This window comes from Phascolarctos cinereus, unplaced genomic scaffold (genome assembly GCF_003287225.1).
Source record: "Phascolarctos cinereus isolate Bilbo 61053 unplaced genomic scaffold, phaCin_HiC Scaffold_726;HRSCAF=1367, whole genome shotgun sequence".
NCBI classification, from domain to species: domain Eukaryota; kingdom Metazoa; phylum Chordata; class Mammalia; order Diprotodontia; family Phascolarctidae; genus Phascolarctos; species Phascolarctos cinereus.
The window spans coordinates 213,359,325-213,375,195 of record NW_027556098.1 but is presented as its reverse complement, the minus strand read 5'-3'; the positions used below and the strand labels follow the sequence as shown (position 1 = coordinate 213,375,195).

General features: G+C 38.9%; 1 protein-coding gene across 2 annotated transcripts; it reads right to left on the bottom strand.

Moving 5' to 3' along the window:
* Nucleotides 1-11,822: 11,822 nt before the first annotated feature.
* ATP5MC3 (ATP synthase membrane subunit c locus 3) lies at nucleotides 11,823-15,583 on the bottom strand. Of its 2 annotated transcripts, XM_020991018.2 has the most exons (6): nucleotides 15,477-15,583; nucleotides 15,155-15,279; nucleotides 13,781-13,858; nucleotides 12,945-13,138; nucleotides 12,743-12,790; nucleotides 11,920-12,082 (listed from the first exon to the last, which is right to left on the bottom strand). In XM_020991018.2, the coding sequence occupies exons 2-5, from the start codon at nucleotides 15,191-15,193 to the stop codon at nucleotides 12,778-12,780; spliced, it is 324 nt and encodes a 107-aa protein (XP_020846677.1). In that variant the 5' UTR covers nucleotides 15,194-15,279; nucleotides 15,477-15,583; the 3' UTR covers nucleotides 11,920-12,082; nucleotides 12,743-12,777. The 2 variants fall into 2 exon arrangements, with proteins under 2 accessions (XP_020846676.1, XP_020846677.1); XM_020991017.2 differs by lacking the exon at nucleotides 12,743-12,790 and having other exon boundaries at nucleotides 11,823-12,082.
* Between the last annotated feature and the right edge of the window lie 288 nt (nucleotides 15,584-15,871).

Here is a 15,871-nt window from a genome sequence, read left to right as displayed (position 1 = left end):
AAATCTGCAAAGATTTACATGGACTGATGCAAAGTAAAGTGAACAGAACCAGGAGAACCAATAACAGGAGTGTTGTATGGTGAAGAATTGTGAATGACTTAGTTAATGTCAGCAATACAGTGATCTAAGATAATCCCAAAGGACTCATGATGAAGCATACAATCTGCCTCCAGAGAAAAAAACATACTGTCTGACTACAGACTGAAATGTGTCATTTTTCACTTTCTTTCACTCTTTTATTCAAGTCATCTTGTACAAAATGATTAATATGGAAACGTTTTACATGATTGCACGTGTATAAACTATATCAGATTGCTTACCATCTCAGGAGGAAGGAAAGGGAGGAAGAGAGGGTTAGAATTTGGAACTCTAAACTTTTTTTTAATGTTTAAAAAATGTTTTAACATGTAATTGAGGGGAAAACAAGATTATGAAAGAAAAAGTTATAGAGTTATTAGTGGCAGCGCTAGTACTTGAACCTAGATTGCTGAACTATGAGGTTCAATAATCTTTCCAGTACGCTAAGAAAGGGGATGATAAATGTTTTAGAATTTGAAGGGCTATCATGTAGAAAAGAGATCAGAATTGTTCTTCTTGATACCAGAGGTTGCTAGGTATCATGATGTATTATTGGACCTTGATTCAGGCTAACCTGAATTCAGATTTAGCTTCAGACACTAGCATTGTGACCTTGGGCAACTCAAGTCACTTAACCTCTCTTTGCCTTAGATTCCTTTTCAATAAAATGGCAATAATGATAACACCTAGCTGCCAGGATTGTCGTGACGAACAAATGAGATGTTTGTGAAGTGTTTTGTAAACTTTAAAGAACTATATAAATGCTACATATTATTGTTTTTACAGAGAGCAGAATCATAAGAAGACAACAAATGAACATTTAATAAGCATTTCCTGTGTACCTAAAACTGTGCTAGATGCAAGGGTGGCACAAGAACAAAAATGAAACAGCTTTTATTCATGTGAATTCCTTGAAGGTAGGGAATCATGTTTTTGCCTTTATTTGTATCCCCAGCATTTATGAGTGAATGGCACATGGCAAATGCTTAATAAATTCTAATCGACTTACTGATAAATGTATATACAGTGTAAAGATAAAGCAAATGCAAGGTAGTTTAATGCAAGAGAGAGCAGGCTTTAGAAGTGTGTAAGATCAGCAAAAGCTTCATGTAGAAGAGGGCTTCTAAACTTCCCCTTCATTGCTTCTGAAACTGTGGATCATGACCCAAGGCAGTTTAAAAAGAGCTAGATTGTAGAGGATAGCACTTGAGCTGAAGGGCTTGAAGGAAATGAGGGATTCTGTAAAAATAGAGGTGAGGAGGGAGTACATTTCAGGCATGGAAGATGGCCAGTGCAAAGGTACAGAGAGGAAATGGAGTGCTATATGTGAGAAGCAGGAAGAACTCCATTTTTTTTCTGGACCATAGAGTTAATAAAGGGGTGTAATGAAGCTAGAAAGATAGGATGGGGTCAGGTTTTGAAGTCTTTAAAAGCTAAACAAGAGTTTATATTGTCCTAGAGTACATACATCCTAGAGATAGTAATAGGGAACCACTGGAGTTTAGTGAATAGGAGAAATAATGTCAGATTTGCACTTGCAGGAAAATAATGTTAGCAGCTGTGTAAAGAACTGATGTGAGTGGGGACCTGACAGAGAGTAGCAGGCTGTTCCAGTAGTGCAGATGAGAAGTGATGAAGGTATGTACTAAGTGATGGCTGTTGAGGAGTGAGAAGGGGATGGATGGGAGAGATGGAGAGGTAGAAATGGCAAAGTATTTGGCAACTGATTGTATATGTGGAGTGGGAGAGAAGTAGGAATGAAGAAGAATAATGAGGTGGGAGAGAATTCTGGAAAGATGGTAGAGTAGGTCAGAAAACTTTAAGCTCTTCAAAATTCCTCCTCAAAAAAAGACAGAACATCACCTTAAAGTGAACGTAGAGCAGCAGAAAGAAAAATTGAGGGAAAGCAGTTGTTCACCTAAGACAACTTAGGTGAACAGGAAAGACTCAACCTCCAAGGATAGATGTTCTGTGGAACCAACAAATAAGCACTGGGGGCAACTGGGTTGAGAGGCAGCCTCAGCCTCAGGAACTTTTACCTCATGGACAGTGTAGGGGTTGGACAGCTGAGTAGGAGGAGATTGAGGCATCTTCCACTGTCAAGGGCTGCCAAGCATAGCTGTGTTGACCAGAAGTGGTCCCAGGCTGTGGCTGAGGAGAAGGAGCTAGCACATACCTAGTAAATGAGGTAGCAGAGGGGTGGGGACCCTGCTGGCTGTGGGCATTTGCAGGAGAGTAGAGTACCTGGTTTCAGTTCCAGGGCGGAGAGGACAATTGAAACTTGCAGCCACCAGAAAGGCCATAGGGAGCAAGATCATTTGCAGGATAGCATGGCTGGGGGCCTTAGGGTGCAGAGGAATGCCCAAGTTTGGGCCCCAGGACAGAGCTCAGAAAAAAAAAACACAGAAAGACCTGCAGCTTGGGGCATCATTCCTCACACTTTGGGACTAGAATTTGAATATAATAAGAAGCTACTAAAAACAAAAAAAAATAAATAAAAATGAGTAAGCAAAGGAGAAAGAACCCAACTATAGATAGCTACTAGGTGGATAGAGAAGATCTGGGTCCTTTTTCAATGAGAAATGGCAAATTGTCACAAGCCAAAAAGAATTCTTGGAAAAACTTAAAAAGGACTTTAAAAATCAAATAAGAGAGATTGAGGAAAAATTAGGAAAGAAAATAATAGCAAGCCAAGAATATTATGAAAAGAAAGTCAATCAAGTTGAAATAGAGAATCAAAAATTTAAGGAAGAAAATAATTCCTTGAAAACTAGAACTGGCAAAGGGAAGTTAATGATGTTACAAGACATCAGGAAATAATAAACAAAATGAAAAGAATGAAAAAATAGAAGAGTGTGAACCATCTCATCAGAAAAACAACTGATATGGAGAAGAGATTGAAGAAAGACAATATAAGAATATTCAGACTACTTGAAAGTTACAATCAAAAAAAGAATCTTGATACAATATTGCAAAAAATTACTGAGGAAAATTGCCCTGAAGTTCTAGAACAAAGTAAAGCAGAAATAGAAAAATCCGCTGATCACCACCTGAAAGAGATCCCAGGAGAAAAACATAACAAGTTTCAAAGCTTCCAGGTTAAGAAGAAAATATTGCAAGCAACAAGAAAAAAAATTTAAATATCGTGGATCTACAATCAGGATTATGCAAGACCTGGCAGCTACTATGTGGAAGGACATCAGTGCTGGATCATTATCTAGAGCCAATCAGCTGGGCTTATGACCAAGGGTAACTTGGTAAATAATAATAGCAATTGTTTCTGTTTTGGCCAGAAACTCTGAAAGTCTTCCCTTCCCAGATTGATTTGATTTTTTTGAATAGGTAAAAGAGGCCATTCTTTGCCTTGTTTTATAACTGGCCTTAATTGTTGTGTCAGACAAACTGAGGCCTGGGAAACACCTTAGCTCCAAAAGGCCGAGGCCTCCCACTGCATCTGGGGCCATCTCCAGTTGTCCTGATCTATATCTTGCCACTGGACCCAGATGGCTCAGGAGGAGAGAGTGAGGCTGGTGACCTTGCACAGCCCTCCTTCACTTAAAGCCAATTCATTTTCAAGTAATGACATCACCTTCCTGATGTCGTGGTCCTCTTTGAGAATGAAGGACAAACAACAACAACAACTTACTCAGCAAAGTAAGTATAATCCTGAATGGGGAAAAAAAAAGGATATTTAACAAATTAAAAGACTCTCAGGTATTTGTGAGAAAAAGAGCAGAACTAAATGGAAAATATGACATGTAAAATACAGGACAAATATAAGGTAAACAGTAAAGACCAATTATAAGGGACTCAGTAAGGTCAAACTATTTGATTTTTGTATGTGAAAATGTTATCAGTACTCTTATGACCATCATCATTGTTTGGGTAGTTTAAAAGAAAGGCCTTGGCTGAGCTGTGTATGATGGGATGATTCTAAAAAAATCAAACTGCATAGGGAGAGATAAAAAGGGGTAATTCATACAAATGAGGATGAAAGGAAGAATTGATACAGAAGCAAGTTGGGTTAGCTGGTGGTACTGGAACCTCACTCATCAGAAATGGGTTAAAGAAGGAACAACATATACATCTAGAAGAGTATAAAAGTCTTATAAATTTGGAAAGGAATAAGGGCAACAGGATGGGATAAGGGAAGGACTTTTTGAAAGGTGTGTAGATTAAGAATTAGGAAGTGGGGAGGGGACAATGCAGAAATTCTTAAAAGATAGATTAAGGTGGAGGGTGGGAGGAAAGAATAAGGGAGAGATTCTTGGAGGGATGGGTAGATTAAGGAATAGGAGAACAAGGTAGCAGGTGAGTTAGATGAGTGATGAGGGATAGGGTAAATAGGGCAAGAAGGATAGTGAGGAAAAATAGGATGGGGGAAATATACAACAAATAATTATAACTTAGAATGTGAGTGGGATGAGTTTACCCATAAAATGGAAACAGCAGAATGAATTAAAAATCTGAATTCAACAATATGTTGCTTTCAGGAAACATGATAAAAATGAGAGATACACACAGAGATAAAATAAAGGGCTGGAGTAGAATTTATTATGTAAAAAAATCAAAGGTAGTAATCACAATCTCAAACAAAGTTAAAGCTAAAATAGATTTAATTAAAAGAGAAAAATGGGGAAACTATACTATGTGTCACGAATATTATTCAATGTTGTTTTAGACCATTTAAAATAATTAGACAGGGGGCAGCAAGGTGGCACAGTGGATAGAGCACCGCCCCTGGAGTCAAGAGGACCTGAGTTCATATATGGCCTCAGACACGTCACACTATCTGTGTGACCCTGGGCAAGTCACTTAACCCCACTGCCTAGCCAAAAAAGTAAAATAAAATAAAATAATTAGTATAAATTAGTATATCTGCCAAAACAGACACAGGAACTATATGAACATAAACATAAACCATTCTTTATACAAATAAAGTCATATTTAAATAATTGGAGAAATATTTATTGTTCATGGGTAGGTAAAGCTAATATAGTTATTCCTTCCACATTGCTGGGGTTAGGGGCATACTCCCCACCCCTGTGATCTGGAAAATCTGCATAAGATTTTTTGGCCTTCCCTTCGTACCAGAGAAGGTCTGATTTTTTTTCTTTTTCTTTTATGGGGTATTTACAGTACCTTATTTGGGTTAAGTATTTGGTCATGGGCTCTGTGTTATCTGCTGGCCTTTGCATGTCATCTTCAGCTTCTGCAAAACTCCCGAAAAATTCTCATTTAATTTCTTATGACAGCTCTCAATATATTGAAACCATAATGGGGAAAGTTGTGGAAGGGATAAGTGTAATAAAAAATAATAATTTTGCCTAACCAATCTATTTATTCAATGCTATCCCAGTTAAGTTACTAAAAAATTATATTACTGAGAAAAAATGGTGACAAAGTTCATTTGGAAGAACAAAAGTTCAAGAATTTCAAAGAAACTAAGGGGACGGGGAATGTAAAGGAAGGAGATTCAGCAGTACCAGATCTTAAACTATATTATAAGGCAAGAGCATTGTTGAAGTATAAAATGGATACTTATAAAATGGATGATTATTTTAAATCAAAATTTTCTTGCGTAAATAAAATCAATGTAGCCAAGATTAAAAGGAAAGCAGAAAACTGGGGGGAAATTTCATAGACAACCTCTCAGATAGGATATTGATTATGATGGAATACTGCTGTGATAAAAGAAATAATAAGCTGATTGATTTAGAAAAACATCGAAAGACTTGGACCTATGAAGGAAGATGCTATCCACCTCCAGAGAAAGAACTGACAAATAGAAATATGCATATGAGTGTGTATGGATATACATATGTATATGTGTGTATTGATATGTATGTATATGTATATATATTTGTGTTTAATTGTAGCTTGGGGGGGAGGGAGAAAAATATAAAACAAAAAGTACACCACAGAGAATAAAAGAAAACCTAGAAGGAATCACAGAAAAGCTGGGTTGCTTTCAAAATAATCTGTAGGATTTATTACATAGGTTTTCATGAAATATTAGTGTATTATTTTTATATTGAATCGTCCCTTATGTTTTGCTGTGTACATGGAAATGTTCTTTTTTTTCTTTTCTCATTTTGTATTTAATTTAAAATGAATAATTTTTTAAATAAAAAAAAAGAATAACACTGAGGATATGAACATTGGAAACTGGAAATATGGTGGTGCCCTCAATAGAAATAAGAGCAGTGGGTTTGGGGGAAAGGATAATGGGTTGTTTGGGATATATTGAGTTTGAGGTTTGCCTGGGACTTTCAACTTGAAATGTCCAATAGGTAACTGGTAATGTGAGGTTGAAGCTTAGTAAAGAGTCTGGCTGAGTATGTAGATTTAGGACTCACCTGGATAGAAATGGTAATTAAACCAGTGAGAGCAGCAAAAGAGAGTACCAAAGAGACCACAGAAGAGGAGGAAGGACAAAGCACCAGAACAATGGTTTGAAGTTGCAGAAAGGCAAATTTAGGCAGGTTAGGAAAAAACTTCCTAGAGATTAGAACTGTCCAACAGTGGAATGCACTGTCTTAATGTTGAGGGGTACTGGTGTTGATGTTTAGAGGTGCTGGGACCCCAAAATGATGACACGTGGGGTCCTGCGTGAATGAATTCTACCCAAGCCTTCTTTCAGCCAAAGACAAAGTTTATTAGAATATCTACCATATTGGCCAGACTCTTAAGGAATCTGAACATTACTGAGCTATTGGCTAGATTTTAAGAATCTGAGCACCTTAATGGAGACAAGATGGACTTTATATACAGAAAGACTGTGGGAGAGATCTAGGCATCCAAGGGAGAATGAAATCTAGATAGGATAAGGTTGGGGAGTGGCCTGGGGCGATAGGGAGGTAAGACAATGGAGGGCTAGACTAGGTTAAGGGTAACAGAGAATTGGAAGATTGGGCATATCCACAATGAAAAACCAGTTGATGGGATTATGGCCTCAGGTGAAATCCAGAGATTTGGCCAAGTGGGACAGTCCTGGGTTTTTCCTTTCTGAGGTCCAGATCCCAAAGACATGGAATTTTCCTTTTAGGGGTTCAGACTGGGACCCCAAAATATCAAGAGGAAGAGAGACGGATCCTGCCCAAAAGAATTCGATCCAAGCCTTTTTTTTAGGCAGAGATGACGTTTATTAAAAATCTACTATATTGGCCAGACTCTTGTGATCTATTGGCTAGGTTCTTAAGGAATCTGAGCCCTTGGCTAGACTGTTAAAGAATTTGAGCAATGGCTAGATTTTAAGAATCTGAGCACCTTAATGGAGACAAGATGGACCTTATATACAGAAAGACTGTGGGAGGGATCCAAGAATGGCCAAGTAGTCTAGGGTAACAGAACAGGATTAAGGGTGGGAAATGGCTAGAGACATTTGAGAGGTAACAGAACAGAATTGGGGGGCTGGGTGTAGCCACAATGAAAGGCCAGTTGAGTGGATTACAGACTCAGGCAAACACCAGAGATTTGGGAAAAGTCCAGGGGTTTTCTTTTTTGGGGTCCAGATTGCAAAAACATGGTCTTTTCCTTTTAGAGGTTCAGATCTCATCCCCATCACTAACAGGTGATGGGTTTCCCCTCCTTGGACATCTTCATGCAGAAGCTGGATGACCATTTATGGCATATGGTGTAATGGAGGTCCTTCTGGTAGGAGATGAAGGAAATGGCCCCCATGTTCCCTTCCAGCTCTCAGAATTCATTTTGTGACTTGTTGTGAAGTGCCTTTGCTCCAGCAAGGCACCTCAGCTGAGCTCTTCCAAGGCTGCTACCTCTTCCAAGACCTCAGCTGGGTCACAGTTTGTATCCATGAAGAAGTGAAGGCCATTCTATGAAACAGGCACGTGCAGAGCACACCAGGAGCCCACTCAATGAGCTCTACCAGCATTACTTATTCCTGAGTAGCTCCACATCACCATCACACCACCCCCTTCAGGTACATTGGAACACTGGACTAAGAAATCTGGACTTTAGTGCTACCTTTCCACAAACGACAGGAACACCTTGGATGAGCCCCTTACCTTTTTTTTTTCTAAATTAATTTATTTTGAATTATCAACAATCAATTCCATAAACTTTTGAGTTTTAAATTTTTCTCCCCCTGCATGCAATCTGATATAGTCTATACATATACAACCCCTTCACTTCTTTGGAGCCTGTGTAGTCTCTAAATTGAGTGAAATGGATTAGATGATCTCCAAGGTCCTGTCCAGGTTTAAATCTTAAAGTCTACTGAAACTTATGTCCTTTCAATATTAAATTTCTTTTCCCATCATCCTCTCTCAGATGAAGAAGTCTGTCTTCTAAGACAGACTTCTAAGACTCTTTCATCTGGGCTTCTCATAACATTGTCTCTTACCTCTTCCAGGAACTTGCTCCAAGAATTATCTCCTCTGTCTTTTGCATCTTCAATCTTTCCCTCTTCCCTGACATCCTTCTCTTCTTCCCTATGGAATCAAGGTTGCTCTTTGCTATACTAAAACAAAAACTTTTTAGGCCACTGTTCCATCTCTCTCTTTTTTACTAGCACACTTCTCGATGTAAGCCAATGACACACAGACATACTGGCCATCTGTACTGTCTCACCACCCAATTGCTCCTTAATTTCTTGCAATCTGGCTTGCATCACTACCATGAGTCTATTCCCTCAACTATTACCAATAACCTTCTGATTGCCAAATCAAATGGCATTTCATCAGTCTTCTTTGCAATATTTGGTAGTTTATTGTCCCCTTCCTTAGTTTCCATGTCATCCTGCACTTTTCCTCCTACCTTGACTGCTCATAATTTATCTTCACTGGCTTTCCTTTCAATTTAGATGATTCTGCAATGTTTTTTGCCCTTGACATTTTACTTTTCTTCAGGCATTTAATCTACTTCCAAAGTTTGACCTCTCGCTTCTTTGAAGATAACTTAAATCTTAACCACCAATCTTGATCTCTCCTATGCACCAAATATTTGCCTACTATGTACTGGGTACACCTCTAATTTCTGCCTCCTGAATATTGACCTGAATGTAACACTAGCATTCAATGTGTCTAAAACTAAACTCAGAATATCAGAAAAGCTGGAAGGGACCTACAATTAATCTTGCTTTTTACAGATGAGGAAACTGAGTCCCCAAAACAAATGATTTATCTGGTTTCCCCCCAAAACCAGTTTCTTAGCTTGGAATTCAAGACCACGATCTGACCTTACATGATCTGACCCTAACTTACTTTTTGAGTCTTATGTCACACTACTTTATTTGAACTTTGTATTCCTCTGTGACCAGAGTTCTTGCCATTTCTTAAACACATTATTTTTCTGCCTCTGTTAATAGCATTCCTAATACCTGGAATGTTCTTCCTCCAATATCTGCCTTTTGAGATTCAACTCATCCTTCAAGACTCAGCTCAAATGAATTTCCTCCAAGATGATCTATGTTTACTCAAAGTGATCTTAAAATTCTTTTGACAATTCATTTTTTTCTTAAAGCACTTATTGTTTCTATTTTCCATTATACTTATTTGTGTAAATGTCTTATCTTATTGTAAGTTCCTTGTAGGTAAAGATCATGTTTTATTCGTCTTTGAATTATCAGCCAGCATATCATGTACATGGTAGAAACTCAGTATTTTTTGAATGAATAAGGAATTAATTCACCCATGAATGTTATCTGCATTTATTAAGTGATAGTACAAGTAATATTTATAAGTCCAAGCAGTATATTGCCAATTGCTTCAAAAATCTGTTAATGCCATACTCTTTCCTTACGTGATATTCACAAACTAGGGACAGTAATCCAAGTAAATACAAAGCTTTGCTTTAGTAACTACAAATCCAATGTCAAAATGGCCGTCTATCACCCTGAGGTAGTTAGTATCACTAGTCTGAATATTTTATGTTGTTTAAACTATCAATCAACATAGAAAGTTATTTACCAAACAGTAGATCTTAGGAAAACAGCACCTTTATAGTTGCTTCTTCCCAGGAACTATTAAAGAATTCAGTGGATGTCAAATTAATTGTACCTCCTAATAAGATTAATAGTATAGCTATGGGTTAGTTGTTTTGTCCCCATAATTCAGTATTATTTTTCTCAACAAGGATAGAGTGCTAACAACCTGATTCATTGTCACAACTCCCATTGCCAGAGGTAGACCTTCCCACTTCTCTAAGTCCAGGATATGATTTTCTTCTGGTATTTTGACCAGTAATGGAAATCACAAAGTTGCAGTCCACCTTCATTCAAAAGTGACTGGACTGGGTGAACTTCTTTCAACCCCTACATACATCCCACTCCCTACCCTTCCTCCCCAAACCCAAGCAGTACCATAGTCTGTCTTCTAGAAGCTAGTACTTAAGTAGTTTCTTCTTACTCATCCAAGGCTCCAGTGACAAGATTAAAATAGTTCTATACTCACTTCTTGCCCAGGCTCTCTTTGTTGAACTTGGATTTATTCATTGACCTAACCTGGAGCATCATTATTTAATATAATAGTTTGCTTGTTTACTCTGAATCATGTTTTGAGGGGTCATATACTGAATGTTATTTTTCAAGTGTAAAATTTTATGAAGCTTTTGAAAAGATAGTTTCTCATTCAATATGGTACCCTCTAGATTATTTTCCCTATAGAAATTGTTGGCAAATAACAAATACCTTATTTCTTAAGTTTCATGCTACTTTCTCTTGTGTTAAAGTGCTAATAAGGATCTATTGTTCATATTCTTAAATTCTTATTATCCAGAACTGTCCCTAACTAGGACAATGTAAGGGAAAGAATATTTATCACTAAGGATGAGACCAGAAACAACAGAAAAAGGGGGGGGAGGGGAAGCCTCCCTTCCTTTGCTACTGAAAATACTTTGATAAACCATTACATCAGCATTATATGATTATGATGATCATGGTTTTATCCTTTTGATAGGTCTTTGCATATAGAGGAAAACTTGCTTCATTACATAGTAATGCTTTTCCCGCCAGCAGTCAAAGTTTGGGGTAGCTGTGGTACTTGAGACCATTTGTGACAGATTCTTAGCCAATCCTATTCCTCATTCTTCCACAGAAATACCAGTGACACCTAGAGGCATTACTTGGCTACTTTATTGGAATACAAGATTTGAATATGGGACTAAATGAGGAAACCAAACTCAAACCAGAAAAGAGCTTTGCTAATTACTTTCATTTCCTACGTATCATATATCACATATATGAAGGCAGGATTTACCACAAACTTATTTAAGATAAAACCTGAAATTAAATCAGATTTTTATAGCTTAAGGTTATAACATCTAAGAAGTATTTAAAACCTCTGACATAATTCATTTTTAAGAATCTTTACTATGGCTCTTGCACATATAATTATAAGTAGGCACTAACTAGAGATTAAGTCACAAAAAAAGCCAACCAAACTTATTTGCAAAGGATTTTAAAATGCAAGTTTGATGTGGAAAGGAACTACCAACTTAGAAGAGGCTCAATTCCATATTATGGTGCTTTTTAAATTAACTTTTGTAATAACATTACCAAATACAGCTTCCAGTATTTCTCATGGAAGAATAGTTTATACATACATATTTCTTTTAGGCAAACATGAAAAACAGATGCAATATACAACAATCTCCATTTTACATCACTCAAATACCAGCACAGACAAAAAGTTAATAAATTCATTCAGCTTAGCAGTACAATTTATACCAGAGCATGTGTTCCCATGTGCTAAGTTCAACATAATAAGTACAAGTGACAGCAAAAATTAAAGTTATCATCTTTAATGAAATGACTTTGGAAATAATGTATATTTCCATGACACCAACACAACAGTTTTTGGAGCCACAGTAAGATACACAGAATTACATCCGTAATTTGTATTAAATGTCAACATTTCAAGAAGCAATTTATTACATGGCAAACAAGATCAAGAAAGCAACCATCAAACAAAAGAGACCCATAGCTTCAGACAAGGCGAATCCCAGGATAGCATATGAGAACAGCTGCTGCTTCAGTGAAGGGTTTCTAAAAAAGAGAGGGCAAATATGACTGTCTTACTTGATACATTATTTAAGTTTCAATGTCTGCAAGGGCTGGTGGCAAAGTTTTTTTTTTTCCCCCAAACTTTTTTTAGGCTGTTGCCATAAGATACTGTTTCAATCAGTTTTAACTGTACATATATATTGCTACTTTTATTGGAATGTCACATGCCTAACAAGGTGAACTTTGTCAGCCTCGATTTGAGTTTTTATCTGAAAACCACTTTTCCACGGAAGAACACACTTAGCTGTTTTATTTCTAAGTTAAAACAACATAATCTGAAAGAACTCTAGACAAATAACTACTTCCATCCTAAGAGCCAGTTCTTCCTTGTGCAATTGTTACTAACAAAGACAGGTATGCATTTACAAGTGAGCTCAAACCAAATTACTAGAAAGCAAGACCTAAAGTATATTAGAAATAAGGTGGGGAGGGAAAACACAAAGACTACTTTATCTTTCCACCTGTGTGAAGACACACTTGGTTAAGGATATTTCATATATTTTGAGGGATTATAATAGACTATATTAAGTACGTCAATTGCTAAACCAAAAGATATGGTTTTAAAGTAAGGATTTAAATAATAAAGAATGTAAAAATATATCTGAAAGTCTCCTACGATAGCAATTTTAAAAGTATGCTCACCAATGAAATTATTTCCAGGTCCAAAACAGAGGATCTTACTTCCCTTTGCTAGATGCCCCCCCAAAACAAAAAACTTAATTTTGATGACTGAAAAATAAATGACTTTGTTAAATATTTTATAAAGTCATTTTCAAACACAAATTTAGATTAGCCTGCATGCAGTCCAATGACCATGAATTCTTTTACATAAGGAAAAAGTTACCTGGCATAACCAATAATCAGACTACCAAAGACAGTTCCAATACCAGCACCAGAACCAGCCACTCCTACTGTGGCAGCACCTGCACCAATAAATTTGGCAGCAGTGTCAACGTCTCTGCTGATAGCACTGGTCTGGAACTCCCGTAGTGCTATCTGAGACACCCTGTTCTGGGCCCCATAAGATACCGTGTTGCCCTATTGGGAAAAAAAAAGACAAAGGTCAAATCAGTAGTTAGATTATTTAAATGACTATATTGTCAAACTATTGCCATAACTAATGCTCTAATTTTAGTTTTAATACATGTAGGTAAGCAATGTATTTATTAGAAACAGTGGGTATATAATGTGAGCACACACATCATTTGAAGTCCAAGTTCCTGATTTGTTAGCTAGTTAAATGACTATATTATCAAACCACTATCCTACCTATACTACTATAGTTTTAGCTTTAAGACGTGTAAGTAAAAATATTTTTATTACAGACAGTGCATATTGCTTGGAGTCTGAGGACCTAGGTTTAAATTAAATCTTAAATCTGCTATCATTATTACCTTGGACAAATCACTTAACCTCTCTAGGTGTCAGTTTCCTCATTTGTAAAATAAGGAGTCTGAACTAGAATCTAAGTACTGGATGATCTCTAAGTTCCTTTCTAGCTCTAAATATGTGATCTATAACACTTGAGTCCCATGTGTTGATTTCAGGACTTCTCAAATGGCTCAATCTCTAGAACTTGTGTCTGTTTATTCCTTATTTTATCCTTGTTAGAGAGGATGCAAACAGATATGAAACACATAAGACTTATTAGTTTGATATGGTTCTCTCATAACCAATTACCTCTCCACTCCTGACCTCTGGTCGAGACAACACTGCTGCAGAAATTGGTCTGTATACAATTCTGGATCCAGCACGGATCTGATAAAAGAAAAGATAAATTAAGTCCCCAAATATTAACAGTATTTATAATTAAAGTAAATATGTATAATACACAATAATAATAAAAGCAAACACATGCTCTGCAGAACTGCAATGACTTTTTTTTTGTACCCTAAGTTCTGAGAAAACCAATGGTTAAAAACTGACTAGGGTTATTCTCTAGACTAGAAAAGAATTACTTATATATATAGTATACTGACTTACAGGTCTTTTAGGGGGCATATCATACTATATGTTGCATTTTCCAAAAAATAAAATGGTCTGATTCAAATTTTTAAAATTAATTTTAATATTATAGCACAAACTATTTCTAGGATTCCGTAGTGAATCTAAAACCGATTTCGGAAAACCTGTTTGTTAAGTGAGATAAATAGCCTAGGTACATGGAAAAGAAAACCTAATTAGACTCTGGTTATCTTTGAAGCTGATATATGTCATTCAAAATATTCCATCCCATGTTTAGTATTTGGATTTTTAAAAAACAAAAATAACTTCTAAAAATGAAAAAAAAAGCTAAATATTAATAGATTAATTAAAATGTCCATTTCCAAAGTCCTGGTAAAACACTAATCATTAAGTCAAAAAAAGCACTATTTAATTACACTCTACAACAGCCAAGGAGATCTCTTCCAATTCGGCCTATGCCCTTGGGTTTCTACTGGCCTAAGGTCACCGAGTCCTAACAGAACTTTGTCCCGATTCCCAGACGAGCCCTTCTGGGTCCAGCAATCACCCCCGACAGCACAGGGCCCGGCCGGCCGCCCCGGCAGCGCCTTCTCCAGCTCTTCCCCGCCCAGTCGGGGAGGCGAAGTCCCTCCCTCCGGGGCTGCGGGAGAGTTTGACCTACAGGCAAGGAGCTCGCCGTGTCGCAGCCGCGGAACTAGGCCCCTGACCCCAGCAGGAGACCCTCACCACGCACTCGTGGCAATGACCCAGAAGTCCCTTTCTTGACCCTGAGGGCTGGGCCCAGCCGCGGAGAGAAGCCACCGAGCCAGGGCCGGGGGTTTGACCTACACTCAGGGTGAAGCCTGACAGCTAGGCCCCGCCGGCCTCCCCACCTCTCCGGGCCCAGGAGTTCTGCAGCCCCTTAGCCAGGGAAGGGAAAAGAGGGGGGGCCCCGCCTCCACGGGCTCTCGAAAGCAGCCGCGAAAAAAGGGCAATGGGAACCCCAGGCCTGCAGTGGATCCACCGTGGCCTCGCCCGACTCCCCTGTCATTCAACGTGGACGCTCCCGGAGGGCCGGGGCCCTCAGTTCCCCACGCCGAGGCCACTCACCAGAGCGGGGGAGCAGGCAAGCTTGGCGCAGGCGAACATCTTAGGGGCAGCTGGGGCAGCGGCGACGGAAGAAGGGACCAGGTGGCGGGAGGCGAGGGCTCGACTTAGGCAGCTTTCTCTTCTGTCTGCGGTGGGAGGAAACAAGCTTTAAGGTCAAATGCTCGTTCGGAACTTGCTTCCCCCGATTCTCCTCCCCGGAACCTCGAGCCCGCGCCCGCTGCGTCCCCCCCCTCTTCCCGCGCTGCACCCGGTGCCGGATGCAGCCCGAATGAATGAGGGAGCGGACTGGGTCGGGTCGGGCTCCCGCGCGCCCGCCGCTTACCTCCCTCGGGTGGCTGCGGCAGAGGTCGAACCGAGTGGGGCTGGGCGCGCAGGCGCAGTCAGCCTCTTATCCTAACCCCAGCACCCGGATGGAGGAGGCGGAGGGGGCTACGGCGGAGAAGGCGGGGGAATCCGAGCGGGTTGGGGTTTAGGGAAATAGACACTCAAGGTCACTTTGTAACAACTTTATTAGTAACAAGCTGGGAAGGACAACGGGGCTGCCGGTGCAAAGGGCGAGTGGGAGGGAAAGGATTAAGAAGGGAGTGGCGTCGATCGCTGCGTGGAACTGCTTAGTCTAGGTCCGGAGAAGAATAGCAGAGGATCTACCTTCGCCAAATCCCTATTCCGCATGTTTTTGAGAATTCATCTTTTCTTCTCACTTTCCAGGCCTCCTGC

Coding starts and splice junctions, on each gene's coding strand:
- ATP5MC3 (XM_020991017.2), bottom strand. CDS start 15,193: ATGTTCGCCTGCGCCAAGCTTGCCTGCTCCCCCGCTCTG. Junction 13,859..15,154: donor TTGCCTGCTCCCCCGCTCTG/GTGAGTGGCCTC, acceptor TTCTTTTATCAG/ATCCGTGCTGGATCCAGAAT. Junction 12,083..12,944: donor CTGATTATTGGTTATGCCAG/GTAACTTTTTCC, acceptor TCTCTTTTTTAG/AAACCCTTCACTGAAGCAGC.